Source organism: Saccostrea echinata, unplaced genomic scaffold (genome assembly GCF_033153115.1).
Source record: "Saccostrea echinata isolate AGI-Se365-2 ecotype Australia unplaced genomic scaffold, CSIRO_AGI_Sech_v1 ptg000016l, whole genome shotgun sequence".
Taxonomy (NCBI): Eukaryota; Metazoa; Mollusca; class Bivalvia; order Ostreida; family Ostreidae; genus Saccostrea; species Saccostrea echinata.
The window spans coordinates 9,604,731-9,631,374 of NW_026889765.1; the positions used below are offsets into that span (position 1 = coordinate 9,604,731).

Below are 26,644 nucleotides of genomic sequence, written 5' to 3' on the forward strand. Positions count from 1 at the left end.
AAAAAAAAAAAAAATGTCTAATGATTTGTTTTTTCACCAGTATATTTTTTTCTTACAAATAATTCAACCAGAGTAAAACAAGATGCTCCGGATGACCATCAATTATTACGGACTAAATAGCGATACAAAAATCGGTTCTGTAAGATGCTCTAATCAACCAGCTATGACATTTCATTAATTTTACATTGGGTAGCAACAACACACATTTATTTTATTTTTTTTTTTAAACAATCGTTTAAGAAAAGAGTTTGATTTTTAGAATGTTATATGTGATGACACACACACACACACACACACACACACACACACACACACACACACACACACACACATATATATATATATATATATATATATATATATATATATATATATATATATATATATATATATATATATATATATATACTAGTCTAGAACAATTTCTTTCAAAAGAAGTGGTTTTCTTAAAGAAATTTAATCTGATTTATAAAACAAATGAACTTTAGTAGAGATATTACAACAGGGCCTCGTATTAAAAAAATAACACATTGTACGATCATTTTCCAATAGTTATTTGAAGACATTTTTACTAATGTAGTTCTACATTGACTGAATTGCAACAAACTGATTTTTCGCAAACTGAAAGAGAATGTGAAGCCACAAATAAGAAAATGGAAAAAAAAATATATGGAAAAATTAAATTCTAAATAAAATTAATAATAATAATACATAGCGAAATATTAAACATTGAAAAAAATGAGAAAATATAATGTTTATTGACACTCTTGTTTGAGAGATAAATCTGACTGTGGTAAGAAACATATTCTTTAGATTGTTAAATTTTTTCCCACATAGCACCCAGAAATTATGTGTATTTCTATATATGATAGACTTGTTTTGAAATACTTTTAACTTAAAATCAAATTTCAATTGATAAAACATGGCGAATCGTAAATGAAAGAAATTGAGGGGGGGGGGGGGAATTGCCGTGCCCTAAGAAAATCTACATCTCATGCTAAAATTATAATTTGTATACACTAATGTTAACCAAATATAGTCCAAACACACATGACCGCTTACCTTCCACCTGACTAGGTTTGAAAAATCCAGTATGAATTGGAGCAAGCAATCAAAACAAAAAATCGGAATTCCATAACATTTTGCATTTGACATTCATCTCAAGTTTGTTTTGAAATTCATTTGAATAAATTGGAACAGCCATTTATTTAGGTATTACCACTTTGCATTCAAATATGCGCTTTTTGTCTATAACGATGATGACATATCCTTGTAATAAAATTGATAAGCAATCAGAAAATGCTAATCAATCAATTCATCTCGATGTCTAATTTTAGATCATGCATATCAATTATAATAATATATTTCCCATATAAGACTTTATGCTGCAAAAGTCGGTGTCAACTGGAAACCCATTGAATTGGTAATTTTCACCAAAAAAAAAATCCATGTGCGTTTACACTTACTTTAAGAAGTAAATACGTCATTATTTTTTTGCAATAAATTACTCAATCTATCAATTTGTTTATCATTGCCGTTTCCCGGAACTGAATAATTTCGAAATATGCAAGGTATATAAGATGAGAAATCTCCGAAGGGTCAATCGGAGAGAAAAATCATGTTATATTACAAGATTACAGTTACTATTGCACTAGTAGCCTTGAATGCAGAGGCGAGATGTAAGTGATTTTATTTTGTTTGCAAGTTTTAAAACTTTTATGTTCAAAATGTTTTTATTCATGAAAAAAGTTGGAACATTTAATTTTGGGAAATATAATCTACAGAAAGATAAAGTGTACAATTTGAATATTTGTGATATATATATATATATATATATATATATATATATATATATATATATATATATATATATATATATATATATATATATATATATATATATATATATATATATATATAATTATATAAAAGAATTTTTTCACAATTTATTCATCTGTAAACAAATCTGAGCATTATGATTGAAATTATTTCAATCATCATTCAATGTCTCTGACTGAGCTGCACATTTAGTGGTATTTCCGAAAGCATTGCCTTAAATTCAACTTAAAAGTAAAAACCACCAAATAAAACGTTCTTATGTATGATATTATATTTTTTCTAGATTATGGTGCCACGACACCTGACTATTTAAAGTGTAGGTACGGCCGTTACCAGGCCGATCTCGGCAATGACCAGCTGTGCAATCCATGGAGGCCATCTTGTGCTGAGGGATATAACTGTCAAGGAGGTCCTGCAGACCAACCAGGACCTTGCTGTAAAGGTCAGTATTAGCAACATTAAGGTCTTCTGTTTCAACAGAAGAGCTCTTTTTTTTTCACGACAGTAATTTTTTCTTCCTTAATTATTTTGTCCACGCAAGTTCTAGTTAAAAAGTTCTAATACCACATCTGACTTCTCATTTTTATACCAAACGTGTTACATGTACAGGTTAAAAAATTACAGTAAATATTTGGATTGTAATCATCAAAGTAAGGACTAAAAAAAGATGAAACCGGATAATTTTGTATGTATTACTGATTCTTAATCGATGAAAATCAAGTGTATTGTTTAAAATCTTTATTACAGCTGTTAACCCATGTAAAGTTGGGGAACCTTATTCAAGAGACGGGGATGCTCCTAACTGTTTGAAGAATAATGGACTGACCCGCTGTCCTAATGGGTACGCATGCGTCGGGACAAAGGAAACATCCTCCGTGTGCTGTAAAGGTACAATATATTTTAAAACATTATTAAAATATTAAAAAAAACTATTACTTTAATCAATTTTAAAAACCGAAAATGGATCGTCCTTTATGGTAATTTCCCCCCCCCCCCCCATTAATAATAATAACAAAATTCGAAGTATATAATTTACATTACCTTGCCAAAAATGTTTTATTTAAGTTAATTTTTTTTTATATAAAAAATCACCACGTTGATCTCCACATAAAAATCTTACCGTGTTTATAACATTATGATTTTGATCTTCTAGGTTGTACATATGAAGGAAAAACTTATTTTCCATCTGAAAAATTTTACAATAAATTTGGTGAACATTGCACCTGTGGATCTAATGGACAAGTGACTTGTTTAAAGAAATGTAAGTATCTGTATTGTTGTTTAAAGTACTGTAAAATCATATTTATTCATGGAGTCAAATTTTAGTTGTTTGAGGAAAAAAATGTGGGTTTGTTGGGATTAGAGTTCGTAGATGAAGGATTATTCATATTTCGGGGTGGACATGAATTCGTGGGTCTACTTATATCTAGAAAACAACGAAAATTAAACTCTCGCAAAAAATACTGGTTTCACAGTAATGTAAAAATATCTTAACTAGGCATTGTAGTGTTTTTGTCCCGTTTAAAAGTTAATATCTCAAAAACAACTAACAAAAATAATAAGAAGCTGGCAAAATTTTCTATTAAACTTGTAAATCAGTTTGTTTTTAATTGCATATTGTAAGTGGGCGAACTTTATTTGAAACTATTTTGCAACTCTTGAAATAAATCTTAGTATTTTGATCAAACTTTCAAGATTTATTTAAGTTAATCATTTATATAAAAATAATGACAGCTTATTTTCATATATTTAGTACCTTGCAATTATGGAGGCCGAACGTATACATACGGTGAACCAAAGTTTCCCAAAGGCGATGGATGTAATGTTTGCACATGTCTGAAGGATGGAACAGTGTCTTGTACCAATGATCCTTGCTGTATGTTAAAACATTTCATAACTTTTAAGCAATCGACAATTACATGCTTATGATATATATGTAATATTTCCAAGGAATAAAACTATGTTATTCAGTTCATTAATGAGGGATTAAAATTTCAGTATTTCAGCTTCTTTTTCATAACTTTCAGAGAACATTCATTTGACTAAATGGCACAATATCAACCTGGCTATATTTTGAAGTAATCCAAATTGGTACAATATATACATGTGCATTTTAACTGTTCTGCTCCATGAAAAAAAATATAGATTGCTTTCCTTTTCTTTCACAGATTGCAAATTTAAGAACGTAAAGTACCAAATCGGACAACAGTTCAAAGATGGTTGCAAGACATGTACTTGTACTACAACTGGAGAAGTAACCTGTTCCGATAAATACTGCCCTGGTAAATGTTGATTTTCATTGCAAATTAGAAAAAAAAATACATATTCTATTTTAGTTTTCATTAATATTTTAGGAGGTATAATAACAGTAAACCATTTAGATACTAAGCATAAGAGAAATCTAATCGAATGAATTTTTTAGCATTTATTCTCTAGAAAAAATTCTAATTCTGACTCTCGTTCTTTAGTGCCTTGTCATTATGGAGGCAAATCATATAATTACGGAGAGCCAGAGTTCCCCAAAGGCGATGGATGTAATGTTTGCACATGTCTAAAGGATGGAACAGTTTCTTGCACCAATGATCCTTGCTGTATGTTTAAGCTTTTTTTTCATACAAAATTTGACTTGACTAAAGAATAATTACATGTACAAGTAGATATCAAATATTTTTCTCAGTATTCATAGATATTTATTTAAATTTGAAAATAATATGGAAAGCAATGGTTGTGTTTTCCCTCGATAGATTGCAAATACAAGAATATCAAGTACGCAATTGGACAAAAATTTGACGATGGCTGCAAAAAATGTGTTTGTACCAAGACTGGAGACGTGACATGTACAGATAAATATTGCCCAGGTAATTGAAAAATAACACATTTTATATTTCTTACATAAAGATAAATTACATCGTTGTTTTACTAAACATGAACTAAAAATTATAGCAAATTGACCTACTCGGTGTATCATTTATAACTTACGGAAAATTAACAAAAAATATATATCACAAGATTGCCTAAAAAGTATTACAACTTTAAGCATGTAAGTTATTATTTTCTTTATTAATAGATTGCATGTAACATATTCGTGTTTCTTTTTCATTTTAGTGCCATGCCATTATGGAGGTCAGACATATACATACGGAGGACCCAAGTTCCCAAAAGGCGATGGATGTAATGTTTGCACATGTCTGAAAGATGGAACAGTGTCTTGTACCAATAATCCTTGTTGTATGTTGAATCTTACACTTTCTTTTTTTTTTCATTTATGCATAAATTTTATCAACACCAGACCAGATTTTGATTAAATTATACGTACATGTCATCGTATAATTTTTCAGTACTGGTATCTTTAGTATGAACTGTGAAATCACAAATTTTCGTGGGGATTTAATTTTCGTTGTTTTTGAGGTATGAAGAGACCATTGAATTAATATCCTTCACTTAATGTAAACTCATATATATATATATATATATATATATATATATATATATATATATATATATATATATATATATATATATATATATATATATAAAATAAATCAGGACTTATTCAACTAAAAAAAATAAATCCAAATGAGCCAATATTTTCCCCTCAAACCACAAAAATTTGACCACACGCTAATTTGTGATTTTAGTAAAGTGAAAGTTCAAAGATTTGGAAAGCTAAATTAATTATATAAAGGTTGAAATTATCATCTTAATTTTTGATACAGATTGCAAGTATAAAAACTCCAAGTACAACATTGGCCAAGAGTTTAATGATGGGTGTAAAAAATGTACTTGTACGAAAACAGGAGAAGTCACATGCACGGATAAGTATTGTCCTGGTATGTTTTATTTTAACTGCAAATATAATTTAAGAAAATCACAAAAATCAGCAAAAATTCAGTATAAAAGAAAAGAATGCTTGAAGGGCTCATAATAAACGAAGCATATGCTAGATAAGATCTTGAGCAAAAACAAGTTCAAATAAACTTATTTACACTTGTTTATCCATGATAAATAGCAATAGATCTGTGAAAATATCATTCTTATCTTTTAGTACCTTGTCATTATGGAGGACATTCATATACATACGGAGATCCAAAGTTCCCTAAAGGCGATGGATGTAATGTTTGCACATGTCTGAAGGATGGAACAGTGTCCTGTACCAATGACCCTTGCTGTATGTGAAAGTTTTTTTTCTTCAGAATAATTACAGAATAAGCACATGACATCTTAAAAATTTTCACTGTTTATAGTTACTAGTGTCAGTATTAATGAAGCAATTGAAACTATACAAAGAGCAATAGTTATGTTTTTCAATTCACAGATTGCAAATATAAGAATATCAAGTACGCAATCGGACAAAAGTTTGACGATGGTTGCAAAAAATGTGTTTGCACAAAGACTGGAGAAGTGACATGTACAGATAAATATTGCCCAGGTAATTTATTAGCAACACACGTTATAGTACTAACAAATATAGATAAATCATAACGTTATGTTACTAATTGTCTAAGTAAAATTTTAATCATATAAGAAAGGAATGTTTGAAGGGTTTATGATAAAGGAAGCATATGTTAGATAAGATTTTGAATAAGATACAAGTTTAGAGCAACTTATTTACACTTTTTTATCTATGAAGCAAAAACTCCGACAAATTTATATAATCCTAATATATCTGATGTTTTCAGTACCTTGTCATTATGGAGGTCAGACATATACATACGGAGAACCAAAGTTCCCTAAAGGAGATGGATGTAATGTTTGTACATGTCTAAAGGATGGAACAGTCTCTTGTACCAGTGATCCTTGCTGTATGTTGAAGCTTTAACAAATTTTGCATTACCTGTAGAATAAATAAATATGTATTACGTAAAGATTAATCTGGTGACTCAAGGGGTTCATGTTTTCTTTGCTGATTCATTTTCTTAACAAAATTCATGAGATTTCTTATTGGTCGTATAAGTTTTGCCATTTCCTTTACATATGTCTGTATTTATAGTTGTAACATATTTTTTTTTTAAAATACAGATTGCAAATATAAAAATATCAAATACAAAATCGGGCAAAAGTTTGATGATGGTTGCAAAAAATGTATCTGCACTAAGACCGGAGATGTGACATGTACAGATAAATATTGTCCAGGTAAATATAAACTAAACATTCTTTATAAATAAAATTAGTATAATGAATGGCAATATAATGTAGCAATGTAATGAACAAATTTTAACATAATGACTAACTACTTCTATAAATTATCAATAATGCAGAAAATTACAATATGCATGGAAGAAACTTCAAATATTTATAAAAACTAATATTTATTTAAGTAAGTAAATTATTTTTAGTACCTTGTCAATATGGAGGCAATTCATACACATACGGAGGACCCAAATTCCCCAAAGGCGATGGATGTAATTTTTGCACATGTCTGGAGGATGGAACAGTGTCTTGTACCAATGATCCTTGCTGTATGTTGAAAGTTTATTTATTTTCACACGTTTTTAAGCAAACGACCGAAAGATAATCATTATGATTTTATATATTTATACTGTATATATATTTATGTATTTTTGGATACAGATTGTACATACAAGAAAATCAAGTACAACATTGGTCAAAAATTTAAAGATGGATGTCAATCATGTACTTGTACGAAAACTGGAGATGTTGCGTGCACAGATGAATATTGCCCTGGTAAGCTGAAAAACCTATAACATTCACGTGTGTAAAATACTTGCTAAGAATATATCAGTAAAAAGATATGAACTTTTATGTTTGTAGAACTAAATATTAGATACAAGAAAGCGGAGCGAAGTATTGGGGTCCTTTTCTGTAAATTACGATTCGATTGAATAGAAATTCAATATGTGGATAGTAAATAAACGATGTATTTTAATACTATCATTATATTTGCAAATATAAATTCTCTGCAAAGGTACACTAATACTGTAACCTCATTTTACATATGTTGATGGTAAATTATATGCAAAGTAGATTAAACTGAGAGACAAAATTTCAATTTTATTTTTAACAGTGTACTGTTACTACAATGGTCAAAAATACTCTTCTGGTGAGACGTTCCCAGCAACTGATGGATGTAATCAGTGCACGTGTCAGCAGAATGGGCAAGTTAGTTGCGGGAAAAAAGCATGCAACACTTATCCAACAAAAGGTGTGGTATAATACCCATTTCTTGCCAAATAAATGTTTCTTTACAATCAAGATAGCATCTGCCCTTTTTTAAAATCTTTCCAATTTCAAATTCTTACAAAAATTGTGCTGCTCATTAACGAAATTGATAAAATCTTTAACCAAAAAAAAAAAAAAAAAACAAAAAAAACAAAAAAAACAAAAAAAAAAAAAAAAAAAAAAAAACAAAAACAAAAAAAAACAAACAAAAAAACCAGTTTCACTACTTTTTTTTATAATGGTTATTTACATTTATTTCCATTTTCCCTCCAAACTAATTGGTTACCGATGTCTTAATTGAAAATATTCAATGTATCAAAGCAAAAATATTATCTATTCACAGTGTACTGTATGTATAACTACGTGAAGTATTCTGCGGGAGAGACCTTCCCATCCAAAGATGGTTGTAATCAGTGCACCTGTCTAGCAAACCGCAAGGTGTCATGTGGTAATAAATCTTGTCAATCCTATCCAGGTAAGACAAATAAAAACTTCTTAGACTTGCAATTCTATTATCATTCATGGTTTAACAAACATAAATCAATGCATACACAGAGTTTTTTTTTTCAATTCAAAAATTTCCGTTTCAAAGTTGTATTGATGACCTGTATAATATCAACATTTTGGTCTTGTTTAGGTTTTTTGGTAATTACATATGTACTTTCCTCCCCTCATAATCGCTTAATAAATCTATCTTTCATTCTTCAAAGTGTCTTTTCTTGTTTTACCAGTTATGTCAACTGAAACAAGTATATCTTATCAATACTGTTTTCTCTTTCAGGGTAAACCAAAACTCGTCTGATTTGCCATTGATGTGTTTTTAAACGCTGATATTAAGGATTACTGTGATTTTATATTCATATTTTTTTTAGAAGTTTGTATTTTACTTTTTTTGTATTGTATGTTTTTTTTAATTAATTATTTTTATTGAGAATAAAAACTTGTACAAAGAACTTGATATAATTGTTATTTTTAATTTGTTTCATGAAATTACGTTTTATCGTTACACATTACATTGAAGATTTGAAAGAACCTAAATGGGCTTTTATACAAGTTTTTTAAAAAACATAGATTCGTTATAATTTTATGTACTTACCTATTTTGTCAATAAGACATGAGAAATTCAAAACTACTATTCCTTCATTTTAATTGCTATTTTTTAAATAAAAAATAATACTGAAATCATAAGTACATGTAGAAGGTACATTAGAGTTAATGTTAACCCTAAGTTCTGACTACATAGTAAATATGAAGCAAAGCTAATTTTACCGTCAGATGATCTTATATGAATGAACTTAATGTTCAATGTTGTCTAACTGAACCGTTCTTTTTCCTTTCTGTTGCATACATGTATTAATATTAAAGGGACTGATAAATATGACGTAATTTAGAAAATAAGAAAGAAATATGTTCTTCAGTGACACTGAAAATAACTAAGCTTATAAAAAAAGTGAATGCACATATATCATGTTAAATTGTGCGTGTTTTGTGAACAAAAGTGCAATTACTCAACATTTTTGAAGATGACATTTGTAAATTTATTTCCATAAATATTTCATAGAAAGACTACGGGCTTTCAATGATAAACTTAATAAAATCAAAATGCTATTAGGATAAGATTGACAACACTCTGACTCTGAGTCACTATATGCACGTTAAGGATTTTACCTGACCTTGATTTTAATTTGTACATCTGATGGAAATACTTCTTTCAGTAATTTTTAAAAAATGGTGAATTTATAGGAAAATTGAAGAAATACACAGGCAAATGATTAAGATCCTCATCACATTTCGTGTTACAAGAAGGTTTTTGAGTGGCAGATATTTAAAAATTGGTAGTGGGTTATCTATTCTGTTATATACTTTAAGAACATTTAAAAAAAAAAATAGCAATGCGTTACCTAATATGATCCAATTAGAGGTATTTTGGGGTTGCTGCACCCTATTCAAAAGTGGAGTGACTAATATTTCTCTCTTGACGAAGATTATATTTCATAAGCAGTGGAAATTGTGATGGTTAATCGTTTAGTACCAATTAAAGTAACTGTTTTTGTTTCGAATCAGGATTAAATACCTCCTAATATTCGGCCTTGATACAGATTATTGTAAGTCGATGCACCACATAAGGTCAAATGCGAGAGAAGAATAGCATATTTTTTTGTTAAAATGAATAAAATGTTCAAAACATATTCTAAGAATTGTTCCTTTAAATCAGTAAAAGGTTAAAAGACTCAGAACAAACTTGAATTGGTACAAACATTCTATAGTATATGTAATGATTCTAATAATTCTTGTATATATTTCTGGTGCACATGTCCATAAGTTAATCCATGAAAAAAATGTTTGAATTTACTTTGAATCTTTCTCCAACTCAAAAGTAGGAAAATTAAATACCGATTTTTATTGAATTTATGTCATTGAAATATGTTTCAATTTTTCTTTAAGGAAATTCAACGAAATGACATCACATTTACCATACATTTCCATGTAAATCGCCCCTGCGGTTTGAATTAATTGCTTCAGAATCTTCTGTGTAGATACACTTAATATTCAAATTAAATCAGTTTTACACACAACCCTCAGCCAATTACGTTGACCTTTCCGTGTATATTGAATTTGTCCTTCGTAACAAAATTTCAGTCTACATCAAAGTTTAAGTATTCAAGGAAGCAGAAGGGAAGAGTAGAATGAAAATTATTGTGTGTTTTGTATTAGTGGCGTTTAGTCAAGGCGTTCCCTGTAAGTATACATTTCAATTCTTGACATTCATTTCATTCTGAATTCAGACAAGAAATATCAGTCTACAATGAAAATTAAAGATGCTCATTAAACATTTCATTAGCTTAATCTCATTTATCGCAAGCAATGCAGTGTGAATGATTATAAGCAATTATTATTTGTCCAGGAAAGTACATTAGTTTGTTTTCATCAATTTCAAGACGAACCAAATGCTTTACCCTCTTTAAGATGTCGTTTTGGTAAATACTACAAAGACGTGGGGAATCAACCAAACTGTAACCTTCTGGGTGTTTCCTGTCCTGAACACGACTTCTTCTGTAATGGAGACACAGAAACACAAAATGGATTCTGTTGTAAAAGTAAGTGGTAATTATATGTTGATGTTTTTAATTCTTCTTTTCTTACTGATAGACATTTTCCCTCACAATTTAAATTATAGTATACAGCTTGCTTACAAGGTATATACAAATATACTTCCTTGAATTGCATCGAATAAAGTTAAGATGTAAAGTTGTTATTAATTTTTTTTAATCTCTGTTTCCACATTCAGGAATATTTTTTATATTGCAAGAAGATCCTTTCCCTCCTGTATCTTAATTTCACCAATGAAAGAAATTTGTAAACATAATTCAAAGTTAAAAAAAAAAATGTCTGCACCTTTTAAATTTGATACGTCACCAATTTGTTTCAGAATTTGAAATTTAATTATGTCCTTTATTGAAACAGAGGATAACCCATGTAGAACGGGAAATCCTTATAATGTAAGGGGTGATGCTCCTGCGTGCCTTGGCGGGGATTTCCGGTGCCCAGTTGGTTATGCTTGTGTTGGGACTGCTTATACGTCATCAGTGTGTTGCCCAGGTACGTACATTTATATAGGCATGTAAAGCCTTTATCACTAACATATTCTTAACATTCTTTCCTGTGCTTTATGATTAATATTAAGAAAAAACATACATAAATAGGTCTGTAATGTAGTTATATCTAATTAAAGATTTCGATCACCAATACAGATATTTTTTTTTTTTTTACAAAATAGGAGTCTTGCATAAAATTTTTCAAAAATTAATAATCACCAGGTTAAGTTAACACTTTTCGTCATTCTAAGTCTTGATCATTGCATGTTTAATACATACACGTTTATATGAAGCTTTTCTGAATATGATGTCTGTCCATTTCAGTATCAGGTATTCCGGGAGGTATTCCAGGCGGTATCCCACCAAATCCCGTCCTGGAATGCGTGGCCGACGGCAGAACTTATCAGCCAGGACAGGTCTTTACAAACATTCAAGGAGATCGTTGTATTTGTCAACGGTCTGGTATAGCTCGGTGTGGAGGCAATAACCCCCTTCCGCTTCCTCCTTGTAAGTAATTTTAATTCTCATGTTTTCCTCTGATGTTAATGACGCAATTCAATCGTATGTGATAGTTTTTCTTTTCAAGTATAGGTTATAGTATTACTTTTCAAGTATTGGTTCCCTCCGTGATGCATGGTACAAAGGTACTTCCAAGCAATTAAATACATATATTCATAATTTTGCAATTTGCATTCTCTCTCAGAACATATTTTTTTCTATATATACATGTATTTCAATATAATAATGCATTTTATTGTAAACATTGTCTTTAAAACATCATATTAACACCAAAAAAACTTGATTGGTATTTTCTATTAAAAGTCTTTCGAATGCACATAAGCAAATGTAAAGTCTTGCTTATAAAAGAAATAGATATGAGAAAAATGTCACGGAAGTCCAAATAACTTATGAAAATATTAGGTTTTATTATATGATAAACTCGAAAATGCTTGCTAAATAAATTAATGATCTTTGGTAATAAATTTATACAGCTTCTTCATTCTGTACTTACGTGCCATTGGGCAGACAGTATACCCCGGGACAGAGATTTGTAGGAGAAGATGGATGCAATGAATGCTGGTGTGAACGTAATGGAAGAATCAGATGTACTTCCGACAGTCCCTGTCACGGCCCAGCTGATCATGGGCATGGTTCTCATCCACCGGGTAACAATTGCTTTACAAAGAAAGAAAACGTTATTACTGGCATACAAGTACTGCTAAATGCTGAAGTGATTTCAATGCATATCTTGAAATTTTATTTGAAAATAAAATAAGATAATAATAATCTAATAGTAAAAATGTACATAGTACTCTTAGATACAAGATAAAAATACATACAAAAATCCAAGTTTGTAATTTACTGGCAATATACAAATCTGCATTGATATTCAGTACGATTTTCCTTCTTAGTATACGCAAACTTTCATTAATTTAGGACAACTGTATTGTACCTACGAGGGGAATCATTATGGTCCAAGACAAACTTTTACGTCCCCTGATGGTTGCCAACAGTGTACATGCGGGAGAGATGGAAATGCTGTATGTAACCCTCGCCCATGTATCCGTATTCCCGGTAATATCGGTAATATTCCACGTATTCCAGATATCCCACGTATTCCGGATCTCCCGAGTCGTCCAGGTATTATCCTAGCCTATCATTTTCTTTTATTAACAAGTAAATTTGAATGTGAATGTTAGGCAGATTTACTAAGAACTTAAAAGGAAGTTTTCGTGTATATTTTTTTTTAATATTTGCCTTGCTTACATTCTTACGATTTTGAAATAATACAGGCGTAATACATGAATTCTTCCAAAATAGTAGTTAAGTGGCAGGAATAGAAGCTGAAAAGATCCAGGAGTGTACACTTCATTATCTATGCAGAAAGGAGTTACCATTACTAATTCCTTTTCTTTCATTCATAAGATAAATTTCTTCCTCTTTTTCAGATCATGGTCATGGGCATGGGCATGGACACAGTCATAAGTAATGAAATAAAATACAGTAAAATACATTTTAATCATTCTTATCAATAAAATCTTTTTTCCCAAAAATATTTATTAAAATTTTTTTTAAAAAAGTAAGAGATTCTTTGTTTCATTTACAATGATTCCTGGATTACAGAGTGCTATGATTGTACAATAGTGTGGATGTTATCCATTTTTGTTTAAGCAACGTTGAAATGTACAATGTTTGAGTAGACCGCATGTGTTTAATTATATTTAACCATAAGTATATTTGTGAGTATATTCAATACATGAGCTGAATAAATAACAATTCTTAATAGAAAAACTATATTATAGATGTTCAATTCATCAATCCATATTTCATGTAAATAAATGTTTACATCAATTCCTGGGTTAATTTAGCCTAATTAACAAACTTGTGGACACTATTAGTTTTCTTTTCTTTTTATTCAAATATTTTATTAAAGCTAGATTGCTGATGCAAAGAACATCATTTACCTCCAAGTTTTTAAAAGCCTAAGTGTTAAAGGTCAAACATTTCAAGGCTCTCACATCAATGTATCGTACAGATCGATAATACCTTATTAATTTTTCATAATTTTACGGACATTTACCGACTTCACATATATATAAATAGATCTTATTAAAAACATATATAGTTAAACACATACAAATTATTTGTTTGCTTTGTTTCATGAGGTAAGGGTTGCAGTCTTTCAGAAAAGTTACATAACCTCCTTACGCGAGGTTTGTATTTTCACTGCAATGTCAAAACCGTTATTGCCCTTTATCAATAAGAAAACACTATTGATGAAGTAAAAACATACTTGCAAAGAAACAGTAGACCAAATTTAATGGCATTTTCAGGAAAATTACTTTCACTTCAAGGGGAATAATAAATATACATTATGAAAATCAATTATTAAAAGGTTGAAAGAAAAAGAAAAAAAATGAATGGGGTCATTTGAAAAAATCTGTCTAGAACGGCTGAACCAAGAAGAAAAATGTACGTGAAAGCTTTCGGACATAGTGTAGATTCAAGTTTCTTAAAATCGAGACCCTCGGGTTTGGGTTGGGCCACTATGGATGATCAAAGATTTATATGGGTACATATATAGGAAAAATCTTTACAAATCCAACGAACAACAAAGCCATGTTCAATCATATTAATATGGAAGCAGTCATAGGTAGTGTAGATCCAAGTTTGTTCAAATCATGACCCCAGGGGGTAGGGTGGGGCTCCAATGGGAAATCAAACTTTTAAATAGGAGTGCATAGGAAAATCTTCTCAAGAGCAGCAAAGTCAAGATCAGGCAACTTATATGGGAGCATCCACAGTAAGTGTAGATTCAAGTTCATTCAAATTATGAACCCACTCCTCAATGGTAGGGTGGGGCCGAAATTGCCAATCAAAGGTTTACAAAAGAAAACATAGGGGGAAAAAATTAAAAAAATCTTTTTTTTCTCAAGAATAGCAAACAATCAGTACACGGTTAATGATATTTAAGTTTGTTAAAACATGGCCCCGGGGGTAGGGGTGGGCCACAGTAGTCAATCAGAGTTTCAAATAAGAAATCATACGAAAATATAGGAAAAAATTTGTTCTCAAGAACAACAAAACCATGCTAATCCATTTAATACGGATTTATGCACAGGTAGTGTATATTCAAGTTTGTTAAAATTATGATCCTGGTAGTAGAATGGGGTCACGATAGCGACCAAAGATTTAAATAGGAATACATAGTAAATTCTTTACAAATCTTCTATTCAAGAACAGGAAAGTCATGATTTGTCATTCGTATCTGAAATCATCCTCGTGTTGATACTAGTCTGGTCAAATAATGACCCCCAAATGGTAGAATTGGGTTTTGATGGGTGATCAAAGATTTACATAGGAATGTATAGAAAAAAGAATCTGCTGGTAAAAAACAAGAATGGCCATTGTAAATCAGCTGATGACCCATGGACATTTTTGACGTAAAAATGTAATTACTTTTTAATTAAAGATTTAGAAGTTGTCCTCATTTGAATTTTAAATATAAATACAAATGTCTCTTTGATTGACAACTTTGAATTCATTTTCAAACTGATAGAGTTTCTCCCCTAAGCATCAGGTAATTACTTATTATTTGATGAATTGTAATCCAAAAAAGAGGATTTTCTGTATATGAAAATGATTAAAAGCGGATTGTTCTATGTTATTTGCATATGATTATGCTGTTAGTTAATAAGAATAAATAATTACATAAAGGTTCTTATAGTGACATTGCATAATTCATTTCTGGTGAGTAACTATTTTAAAAAGGTGTTTAATTTATGGTTTGTTGAAAAAGACTCAATTGACAAGATGAATGGTATTTACTTTTAAAGTTTTTAGGACTCTCTATACACCAAAGCATTTCTTTACCTTGAGAAAAATATATTGTAGAAAAAATATAAATTTTGAGCGTATTTCATTTCAACATAGTGTACCTGGCATTTACTTTCCGGAAAAAATTCTATTAACTTATCTTGAACTATTAAAATGTAACAAAAAAATACTTGATTACAACCTGAGCTCGAGACCCCGTGTCATGCTAAGCTTTCGCACGATAAAGAACCCTCACTGCTCAATTGCCCTGAGTACCGAGTATAGGTCTAAATTTGAAGCCTTTCAACGATTAATGGTGACGTCTATATATGAGTGAAAAATTCTCCAATGGGACATAAAACAATATACAAACAATTAATCATTTTTTTATTTAAGATCTAGGGGCAGATAACTCTATCTGAATGAACATACAACAGAATCAAAACTGAAGTAGAGAGGGCTCTTGATGTAGATGCTTTTTTATCCCTTAAAAATCTTACTAGAAAATATGAACTGAAAATTTGACATAATGTTCCTTAGGATTTTCAGTATATTCATTGTATTTTTGATCAAGTTTGCCTAAGTAGTTTTAAAACAGTATTGCATGTAATGTAAACTCGATGTAATTTGCTGCATGATTTTTACATTTTCATAAAATATATAAGAAATTTACATGATTTCTACTAATATTATGGGAAGAGCTTTGTAGAAAAAAATTGGATAATTTTGCAAAGACGTAGAAGCAGGAATTTCATGACAAAAAAATTGAAACAATTAATATCAAATAATTAATATTTCTTCTCGCTGCTTTTTTCAACTACATGTATTTAATTTATAGCTTGCGTTTGTATACATTGGCTTAAGAATGAGACCCCCCCCCCCCCCTTTGGAAAATAGGTTCTAGAGTAGGATAAAAAAAAATTAAGACTGTTAATTTCAGACATCGTCTTCATGTTCTTCTTCACCCTACAACTATAGTCCTCCTGGACACGTTCATACTTATGACGTAAATATAGTTAATAACGAGGACCTTAAATAACTTATTTTGAAAGGACCAACGTTTAGGGAACCCCGATCTTGCAGGTGGCCTTATAATTTAATATGTATTATGAATTCTGTGAAAGATTACGCCAAATATGAAAAAGAAGACTTTGCCACTTTGTCTGAATAAATAACGTGTATCAAATGTATGTTATAGTTTCGCATTAACCGACTGAGGGTCAATATGAAAACAATCTATCCATTTGTGTTTAATAATTCAAAAGTTAAAAAAAGAATTAGAGGGATTAAACGATCAGTTTGTACTGGTCTCAGCTGATAAAAACAGGTAACAACATTGTTTTTGTTTGTAAGACTCATTCTTTGAATTGTATTTTAGAGGCTCTGGGATTTAATTTTACAAGTGGTAATCCAACTTATACCCAGTGCCCCCCCCCCTTCTAATGAGGAAATTCTTCAAAATCATATTTCAGTTTTAAATATTTTAATATTCATTACAACCAAAATGAATTTGAATTGCTATATCTATATTAGATTCTGGAATTTTCTACCAAGCCTCTTTCTTTACTCCTCACTAAAGTATTAACAGCAGTGAAGGAGAAATTTTATAAGTACCGTACAACAATATATTTGAGAAGTGTAAATCAGGTGTGGATTCTTAAAAATTCCAGGGAATTTTCGAAAAATTTAAAATCACAAAATTTTACCAAAATCAGTAACATCAAAACTTACGACTTTTCAACTCTATATACAACCATTTCCCAAGATTGATTAAAGTCAAGCTTTTTGACATCATAGTTGTTTTTTCAATAAAAATGGAACTCGTAAATTTACTTACCTTGTCATTGGTCATTTGCAAAAATTATTTTGTTTAAAACATTCTGATTGTACACTCAAGTACTCTGAAGCTGATATTAAAAAGATGCTTGAGTTTCAGATTGACAATACCTATCTGGTTTTTGGTGATCAGGTCTTTCAACAATCTGTTTGAAATTCCAAGGGTACCAATTGCACCCCGTTATAAGCAGACTTATTTTTGTATTCATTTGAAACAGAATTTATTCAAAATCTTATACACCAGAAGAAGAAAACACTTGCTGTGGCATTCAACTTGACATTTAGATATATCGACGACGTATTATAAATTAACAATAGTTATTTCCATTATATGTCGACATGATATATCCCAGTGAGCTTGAAATAAAAATTACCACAGAGTCTGATATATCTGTTTCATATCTTGATATTTTACTACGCAAACGAGTAAAGGCTAGGTGTAGGCATTTCAATACAAATAAACTAATAAAAATGCCTAAGAACTATATCTATTGAACAGAAAAAAGTTAAAACTTATTTTCTAATACATTCTTGGCACCCACGACATGAGATAGCCAGTACACATTATGACGTCATTTCATGACGTCATTGTTCTCTACTACGCAAGATTATGAAGGACATCAACAAAAATGCTTCGGCGCAAGGGCATGCTCTATTTCATTTAACTGAATCCTGGTATATTTAAAAGCAAAATATTCCAAGGATTGCTGTTATTGCTGCACAAACATCAACAACTCAGTTGTTTAATTACTATTTGTAAAGTTTTAAGTTGAATCAGGGTAAAAATGTACAGTCCGGTATAAGTTTCCTCAGATACCGATCAAATGAGAAAATGCCTAGGATTTGTTCAGCAGTTTTATTAATCTATAGAATATTCTTCTTAGCATTATACATTTCTTTGTAAAATAAAAAAGGGTTATCCTTTGCGCCGAAGCTGTTTTGTTGATGTGTTTACCTCCAGTGTGTAAGAATAATGACGTCATAATGTGTACTCGCTATAACATATCGTGGGTACTATATAACTATGTATAAGAAAATAAATCAAAACTTTCTCTGAATTATACATATACCTCTTATGCGTTTTTATAAGCTCACTTGCATAGAAATGCCAATACATAGCCTTAACTCACATGCGTAGAAAAAGACGTTAATGGTAACCTAATAACTAAGCTTTATGATAAACGTGATGACTTTAACTTTTCAATCGTCAACTTCCCTTACTTATGCAGCAATATATCATTATCACCTGCATACGGGGTTTATACCTCTCAGTTGATTCGATAAATAAGAGCATGCAATTTCTGAACAGTGGCAAGTTATTGAAAAACAAGTTGATGAAACAAGAATATCAACAGTCTCGTTTAAAACCATCATTTTGTAAGTTCTATGGTAGATACAATGACCTTGTCAGCAAAATCAGTCTTTTAATAAGACAAATATTTACTGACGTTTTTCATACTAATTGTTAGGCCATTATTTACATTCTGAAAGGGCTACAAAGAGGGGCATGAGAGGGGCACACGGCGGGTGTGACCGTTTGGCTGGGGATGCTCACTTTTCCATTGTATCCGATTCCACCTCTGATGTTTTTACGATGGCCGATATGAGCCGTCAAACTACAAGTAAGAGTAACTCTATTATGTACGCAGAATTAATTGACTTTAACAGTAATACCTGTATCATTTTGTACATGTACATCTTTGTCAATGACAAAACGCTTGTAGTTGTAATATATATTTGTACATGTACAAATCTTAAGACAAAATACATTTGAAACTACTTAACATTCCTCAGATTTATTGGGGGAGATTATCTGTAATCTAAGACAGGGACTAAAACCAAACACGTGTGCCTGGTTTTCCTCTCTTTTCTTCTTTTCTCCCCCTTTTTGTTGTTGTTAAATAAATGCTGTATTCCTAAATTTTAATATCATAAAACGTAGCGAGATTATTTTTACTTTCACAACATTCAAATTTTTTCATCAAAGAATACTTTGTTAGTGTCTTTATTCAGATTCCTCGTGTTTTGGTTTGATTTTAATTTCCTTATCGTCAACGCAATATTAAAATTCATTCGTAGGTCCCAAAATACTGGTTAAAGATTCCAGAGACAATGAAGCTGCATCTCTAGTATTTCCCTTCCCTTCCCTTCAGATGAAAGATTGTCGCTTGATGATCTGCGTAAGTAAGAACTTTGTTTATTTTTCATTCTACTCTTTCCCTTGTTCCATTAATATTTTTTCTCCTTTATTTTTTTTTTTCATTGGAACAAGGAATAGAATGAGGAAATGAATAATCTTCTTACTTAAAGATTCAGCTTCATTTTCTCTGGAATCTTTAACTAGTATTTAAGGCCTAAGAATGAATTTCTATATTGCGTTGTCGTGAAAGAGGTTTAAATCAAACAAAAACACGAGGAATCTGAATAAAGACACTTCCAAAATATTCTTTGAAGGAAAAATCCGAGAGTCGTGATCTCATACGACGTATGTGAAAGTACAAACAGTCTTGCTTTTTTTAATATCATTAAAAATAAGCATTTATTCAACATCCTCTCCCCCCCCCCCCAAAAAAAAAGAAAAAAACACGTGTTTTTGTTTTAAACCCTTTCTAAGTTTACAGATAATCTCCCCAATAAATCTGAGGAATGTTAAGTAGTTTCAAATGTATTTTGTCTTAAGATTTGTACATGTACAAATTCATGTTACAACTACAAGCGTTTTGTCATTGACAAAGATGTACAAAATGATACAGGTATTACTGCTAAAGTCAATTAATTCTGCGTACATAATAGAGTTACTCTTACTTGTAATTTGACGGCTCATATCGGCCATCGTATGTTTTAGAGGTCCGTGTTTGCTCTTCTCCTGATCAGTATTGTTTGAAAAGACTTCTGAGCTTGAATAGTGTTTTTTGATTTCCATATAATTTAATTCTGTTTCTAACTCCGTATTTGATTGGATGAAAAATGACTTTATATCGTATAAACTGGGTTGCATTAGTCACAATAACTTGAATCCAAAAAGTATCGATCCTCTAGACGTTACATTTAAATCTTGTCCAGTTCGAAGTCATTTTAAGGGCCATCATCCTTGCTTTGCGATTTATAAAGCGTATAATGTCCCAACCCAGTTTATACCGTATAAATTGGATAGCTATGAAATTCATTCCTTCTATATCTCATATCATTTCTTGCGGGTTCAAGAAATTGACAGTTGCTGAAAAAGGCGACTTTCTGTGACAACGGTTTTAATAAATATACACAAATGAATACATTTTCTACTTCACCTAGACCTAAGGTTTCTTCATTGTAAGAGGATCCAGAGAGAGAGAGAGAGAGAGAGAGAGAGAGAGAGAGAGTCTGATTTAGGAACAACTATATCAATATGAAACTATGAAATATGAATATTTTCCACAATTTTCTTTAATATTTATCAAAGATCTTAAAATAAAGAAAAATTATTTTGCAGACTTTTTTTTTACAAAAAGCTTTCAGTGAATAAATTTGTGAATAAATTCAAATATAATTTTTTGTCCGTTTTGACAGTTATGTAAATATGGTAAATAAATATGACTTTCAGAAAAAAGAAACCGTTTACAGTGACGCATAATATACTGCACATGCTTTCATGTGTTTACATTAAGTAATATTGGCCATTTCATCATAATTTGTTAATTAATTTAAGCAAACTTTTATGTGTTCTTTTAACAGTTATGCAAATTAAAAAAAGAAACCCTTTTTACAAAGGCGCATAAGATATTGCACAAAATTTCAAGCAACCATTCACAATACTTTCCTGTTCTCATTGTTTTGTCAAGCAGACGTTCTTCGTATCTATTTCATTTTTTTACATGGTAATTTTTTTTGTTTATATAAACAGTACTAACAAAATATGTTGATAACCTCTTGATAAGTACTTACACTGCACACACTGTCAACAGTTCTAATTATTTATGAATAAAAAATGATAAATCTATAGATGAATTTGAAAAATTAACTTTAAAGAAATCGTTTCCAAAGTAAACAAGTAGTGAAGTAAAGTCAAAGAACTGTTTTAAACCACCGCTTTTGTCTTTTAAGTTGGGAACAACTTTTTTGTAGATCAAAAAATATTGATTTCATTTACATATAAAAATTCAGTGAAGACAAAAAATTCTTACATAATCATGCTGAGATCAGGGATTTTAATTCTGTTTAAGATTATAAAAGTACTGATCTATATCATATACTGAACCATTTATGATACACCCTTTAGGAGGCCCTACATTAAAAAAAACCCCAATAACCGTTAGACTGAGACTGAATTCTTTATGGGATGAAAAACTTCAGGAAAACTGATTTTTACACATTCATGGATGTTTTGGGCGTGTAGAATTATTTGACTGTATTCACTTGGAATGCTCTGTTGTTCTTTTGTTTTAACTCTTTTAAATTTAACCAAAATATAAGTGCTTGCTTGATATGCATGTGGTTTTTTTGTGTAAAGAATTTCTTAAGAATTGCTTTGCACGATCGGAAAAGTCCTCTCTAAAAATTTATATTGAATTAGAATCCATCAAAGTTTTGGATTTTAGTAAATATAGCAAAATATAAAACGTATAATTTTGCATATAAATTGTTTCATCATTTATTAAATTGAATTAATCTAGACAATGTCCTAAATTACCCTGTTTATTATAGAATATGAACATGATACATTTTTTATCTGAAACAAATGTCAATCATTTCCAATAATAAGAAATACACATTTGCAATCTCAGTGCGTCAAACAATTTTATCTTGGATAAGGATTACTCTACCTTACCTTTCTATTGCAAAATATCATAAACAAACAAGGCTTAAATACTGTGTCACACTTAAATAACTCACAATTAACATATCGATGAAAAAATAAAGAAAAATAATTCGGTTTTCTAACACAGACATGCTAATATAAAGCATACATTAATGGCATGGATTTGCAAGATTTATAAAGAGACCTGAACGTTTCACAAACAATTCTAAGTGATTTCTTTTAGAGAAATAAAGAATCCGCACAAAACACTTGTGCGAGGGCCGTCCAAAAAAGCTCATGGACACATCTTTTTCCCCTTTTAAGGTTTACATTAAGGACAATGCCAATTGTGTGCGATAATATTTAAATTCAAACCACAACTAAGTAAATATATAAAAATCAGAGCAACGCACAAGAAATTTCGAAATTCAATGTAATTAGCATATACAAGACGGACAGCCCAGTCTGACTTTATATAATTAGGCAAAATTCATAATAACGTCATGATTTTCATCACAAAACAGTGGTTTTCCACTTCTTGCAACGTTTACATTGATGACACTGCCAAGTGTGTGCGATATTACTAGTATTCTAATAATTTTGATATAGACCATGATGAGTAAATATCTAAAATCATAGCCATACACAATATTTTACTTAAGTTATCAGCATAACTACTTTGTATACACATAACTTAATGAATATGGGATTTCGTATTTCCATCATAACACTAATCTTATACATGTACTTCTTTCAGTCTCCAAAATATGACAAACATTGTCTGAAAACTGCTTATGCCACTTGGAAATCAATATACTAGAAATATTCCTTTAAATCCCTGTTGATTAAAGTATTTTCTTGATCTCGAATGGATTTCCACCAGATCAACACACAATTCCATGACGTACCCTCGGCCTTTCGAATGGACAACGTCCCTTTTTCGGACGTTTTCAGAGACGCATTTCTCGCTTTTTTTCTATATCCGTTTAATATCCAACCAAAAGGATCGACATTGGAAAATGACAGCAGCCGTTCTAGGCACCTAAAATTTAAATTTTATTTGTATTTGAATTGCTGTTTGAAAAAATATAATCATTTCAATCAAAACACTCTATTATAAAATTTACAACATTTTTAAGCCAGGGCCGTGCACAATTTTCTCAACCCTATAAGATGGCGATTTTTACATAATGTTTAAGTTTAAAAACTCTAACAAACATTTTTAGTACACAATATGTTTATATCAGACATTTAAATTTACGAAAACACTAATGTCCTCGAACTTTTCGGACAACCCTTGTACATGTATATGTTCAGGTAGAATTTTCACATTATAAAATATTCTGTTACCGATAAAGATTTGATTTCGAGGTTTCAGATTAGGAATACTTTTTTGTGTTATTTTTTTTTTAACTCTGCCAACAGTTTGGAAAATATCTAAATAAAAAGAATTAACATATTTCAGTTCATAAAGTAATAAAAAGGAGTGTGTTAGTTCTTAAAAGATTTTATCAGTTTCTAAAAAGGCCCTCTATCAAGAAACAATGTGTTGTTGTTGTTAAAATATAAAGAATTATAAACAAATCTCACACTCGTCGTTTTCTTGCATGTTTTGACAGTTATGTTAATTTCCTACTTGATGTATTATTGCAGAAAACCCCCTTTGCTATAACACAAAATAAATTGCGCAAGATTTGAAGATATGGAGATCATGTTATTACAGAGTTTTTGTCTATTGTCTTTGACAAGGTAATTTATCTACTAAAGTGCTTACACGGCACAAATTAAAGAATGCCCACCTTTTTAAAAAAATAATTAATTATGCATCTTTTTGAGAAAACGTATATAAGATCAACATTTTCTTATCTGTGTTCAAACGGGACTAACAATCAACCAAACATGCTTGCTTTTAGCGTTGTTATCACATTTACCATTGCTAGTCTTGTTCAAGCAAGAACTTGTAAGTAACGTAAATTTTCCAATATTCATAATCTACAATATTATTCTTCTTAATAAAAGAAAATTATTTCGTGTCTTATTATTTTCCTTATGATTAAAATATTCTTGTTTTAATAATTTGATTTAAAGAAACATATCATCTAAACTATTCTAATTCTTTCACTTGTTCACGAATATCTTCAGATTATCCCCAGACACCTGAATACCTTAGGTGTCGTTACGGTAAATATTACAAAAATGTCGGCCAACCTCCGTCCTGTAACCCGTTCGGCCAGTCCTGTCCCCCGCCCTACTTTTGTAGCGCAGGTCCAGCTGATGAACCAGGGTACTGCTGTAAAAGTAAGTTATGCATGAATGAACTAAATGAAACATACTTGTAGTTATTAGGGATAGAAACGTTGCCGTACATGGGCTCTTATCTTTCATTCACTTCAATGGCAAATTATTCTGTAAATTTTCTTTGTGGCTATAGAATCTTTAGAATATACCTTTATATAAAATTCTGACAGTCTGATTCTAGATTTCATACATGTTCTACTCTACTCAATACTCAACATTTTAAGACTGAACTTACGTTTTACCATTGTATCTACATTGTATCTACAATTTTATTGACGTAGTGGGGGTGATTTGTGTTCTATATCATTAATTTAATGGATTTCATCTACAAATATTTAATATAGTTGATCTTAAAAATTGGCAGCTGAAAACCCTTGCAAAGCTGGGAATCCTTACACACGCAACGGTGACGCCCCTAACTGTCTAGGGATAAACGCTGTTAGCTGTCCACGAGGATATACCTGTGTAGGGTCAAGGACATCGTATTCTGTGTGCTGTAAAGGTAAGGCAAACATATCTTATTTTTATCAGCCGGAATGATATGTCTTACTTAAATAATGTTTTGAACGTGATACCTATTATCATGCACTAGTATATATTTTTTACTACTTATTGCCTCCTGCTTAACATTTCATAATTGATTTGTTTTTGAAACAAACAAAATAGAATTATTTAATATGCCAACTAACTTTCAAGCAAAAAACCCATTTTAAACTAAATAAAAAATTCTATTTTTTTACAGGCTGTACCTACAGGGGGGAATCATATTTTCCTAGTGCTACCTTTTATAATAGTGAAGGGCAGCAATGCACTTGTGGTCAGGATGGCCAAGTCAGTTGCACATACCCAGTCAGTATGTATATACAAATTAGACAATTTATTCATTTATTGAAAGAGATATCAATGTATTTTATACTGTACGAGAGAGAGAGAGAGAGAGAGAAAGAAAGAGAGAGGTCAGTATTTAAAACAGTAATTATATAATTCTGCACGGACCCTTATCCTTCATGTATATAATTCATAATAAAGGCACTATTTGATTAATTAATTAACTTTTCCTCCATAAATATTAATAGTCGAGTATGTAATACGTACGCTTGCATATGTCGTCTTTCAAATAACTTACAATCATGTGCATCTATTTTTCAGCGTGTCATTACAAAGGTCAGGTATACAAATCAGGGCAGACATTTAAGGATGATTGTAACACATGTACTTGTGGAAGTAACGGCAGTGTAGTATGTACTAAGATAGGTTGCCAAAAGTACTGTTATTATAATGGTCAAAGGTACTCACCAGGACAGCAATTTCCTGCCAGGGATGGGTGTAATACTTGTACTTGTGAGAGTACTGGTGGAGTATCATGCACAGAAATCGGATGCAATCCAGGTATGTAAATACAAATACACTCAGTGGAATCCCTAGAACAATTTCTTTAAATATAATCCAAAGAGAGAGTTAAACAACTCCTTAAAAATAATTTTTTTTCTGTACTCTAAAAATGATAATGGAATAAAGGCGTTTTTCATTCTATTCTAACTTAATATGTTTTAGTTAGAAAAAAAATGTGGAGGAAAAGACAGTAAAGTTTCATATTTTTTAGATTTCCTTATTTTACTCGAATGTTTCTATACTTGCATTTTTAAAAAAAATTGTTTTTCTTATTCTATAGGTGGATATGTTGGGTGATTTTCATCTTCTGATGTCAGAAAGGTTTCAATTGTACCGTTTATCTTAATAATGTTAAAAATCGCTTGTATCCGTTTGTACAAATCTTTGTTTTATTAAAGTTTTGTGAAATTTT

The 26,644-nt window shown here is 30.6% G+C and overlaps 2 protein-coding genes across 2 annotated transcripts; both read left to right on the top strand.

Annotated features, from left to right (window-relative positions):
- The first annotated feature begins 1,618 nt into the window (after positions 1 to 1,618).
- On the top strand, positions 1,619 to 26,644 carry LOC133188126 (kielin/chordin-like protein). Its single transcript, XM_061323507.1, has 30 exons — positions 1,619 to 1,679; positions 2,123 to 2,281; positions 2,587 to 2,727; positions 2,993 to 3,100; positions 3,593 to 3,715; positions 4,008 to 4,121; positions 4,308 to 4,430; positions 4,584 to 4,697; positions 4,945 to 5,067; positions 5,556 to 5,669; positions 5,885 to 6,007; positions 6,155 to 6,268; positions 6,519 to 6,641; positions 6,859 to 6,972; positions 7,176 to 7,298; positions 7,411 to 7,524; positions 7,865 to 8,002; positions 8,363 to 8,494; positions 10,959 to 11,117; positions 11,485 to 11,619; positions 11,940 to 12,122; positions 12,608 to 12,781; positions 13,053 to 13,256; positions 13,565 to 13,601; positions 24,393 to 24,502; positions 24,685 to 24,840; positions 25,205 to 25,342; positions 25,583 to 25,693; positions 25,990 to 26,229; positions 26,513 to 26,644. Exons 1-30 carry the CDS (start codon positions 1,619 to 1,621, stop codon positions 26,527 to 26,529), a joined length of 3,825 nt encoding a protein of 1,274 aa, XP_061179491.1. The 3' UTR covers positions 26,530 to 26,644.
- On the top strand, positions 10,652 to 13,699 carry LOC133188411 (kielin/chordin-like protein). The gene is made up of 7 exons (XM_061323827.1): positions 10,652 to 10,758; positions 10,959 to 11,117; positions 11,485 to 11,619; positions 11,940 to 12,122; positions 12,608 to 12,781; positions 13,053 to 13,256; positions 13,565 to 13,699. Exons 1-7 carry the CDS (start codon positions 10,707 to 10,709, stop codon positions 13,603 to 13,605), a joined length of 948 nt encoding a protein of 315 aa, XP_061179811.1. The 5' UTR covers positions 10,652 to 10,706; the 3' UTR covers positions 13,606 to 13,699.

Excerpts from the sequence above, each read along its gene's own strand:
- LOC133188126 (XM_061323507.1), top strand. The coding sequence starts at position 1,619 with ATGTTATATTACAAGATTACAGTTACTATTGCACTAGTAGCCTTGAAT. Across the intron at positions 4,698-4,944 it reads TACAGATAAATATTGCCCAG|TGCCATGCCATTATGGAGGT; the intron begins GTAATTGAAAAA and ends TTTTCATTTTAG. Across the intron at positions 8,003-8,362 it reads CAACACTTATCCAACAAAAG|TGTACTGTATGTATAACTAC; the intron begins GTGTGGTATAAT and ends ATCTATTCACAG.
- LOC133188411 (XM_061323827.1), top strand. The coding sequence starts at position 10,707 with ATGAAAATTATTGTGTGTTTTGTATTAGTGGCGTTTAGTCAAGGCGTT. Across the intron at positions 11,620-11,939 it reads GTCATCAGTGTGTTGCCCAG|TATCAGGTATTCCGGGAGGT; the intron begins GTACGTACATTT and ends TGTCCATTTCAG. Across the intron at positions 12,123-12,607 it reads CCCCCTTCCGCTTCCTCCTT|CTTCTTCATTCTGTACTTAC; the intron begins GTAAGTAATTTT and ends AAATTTATACAG.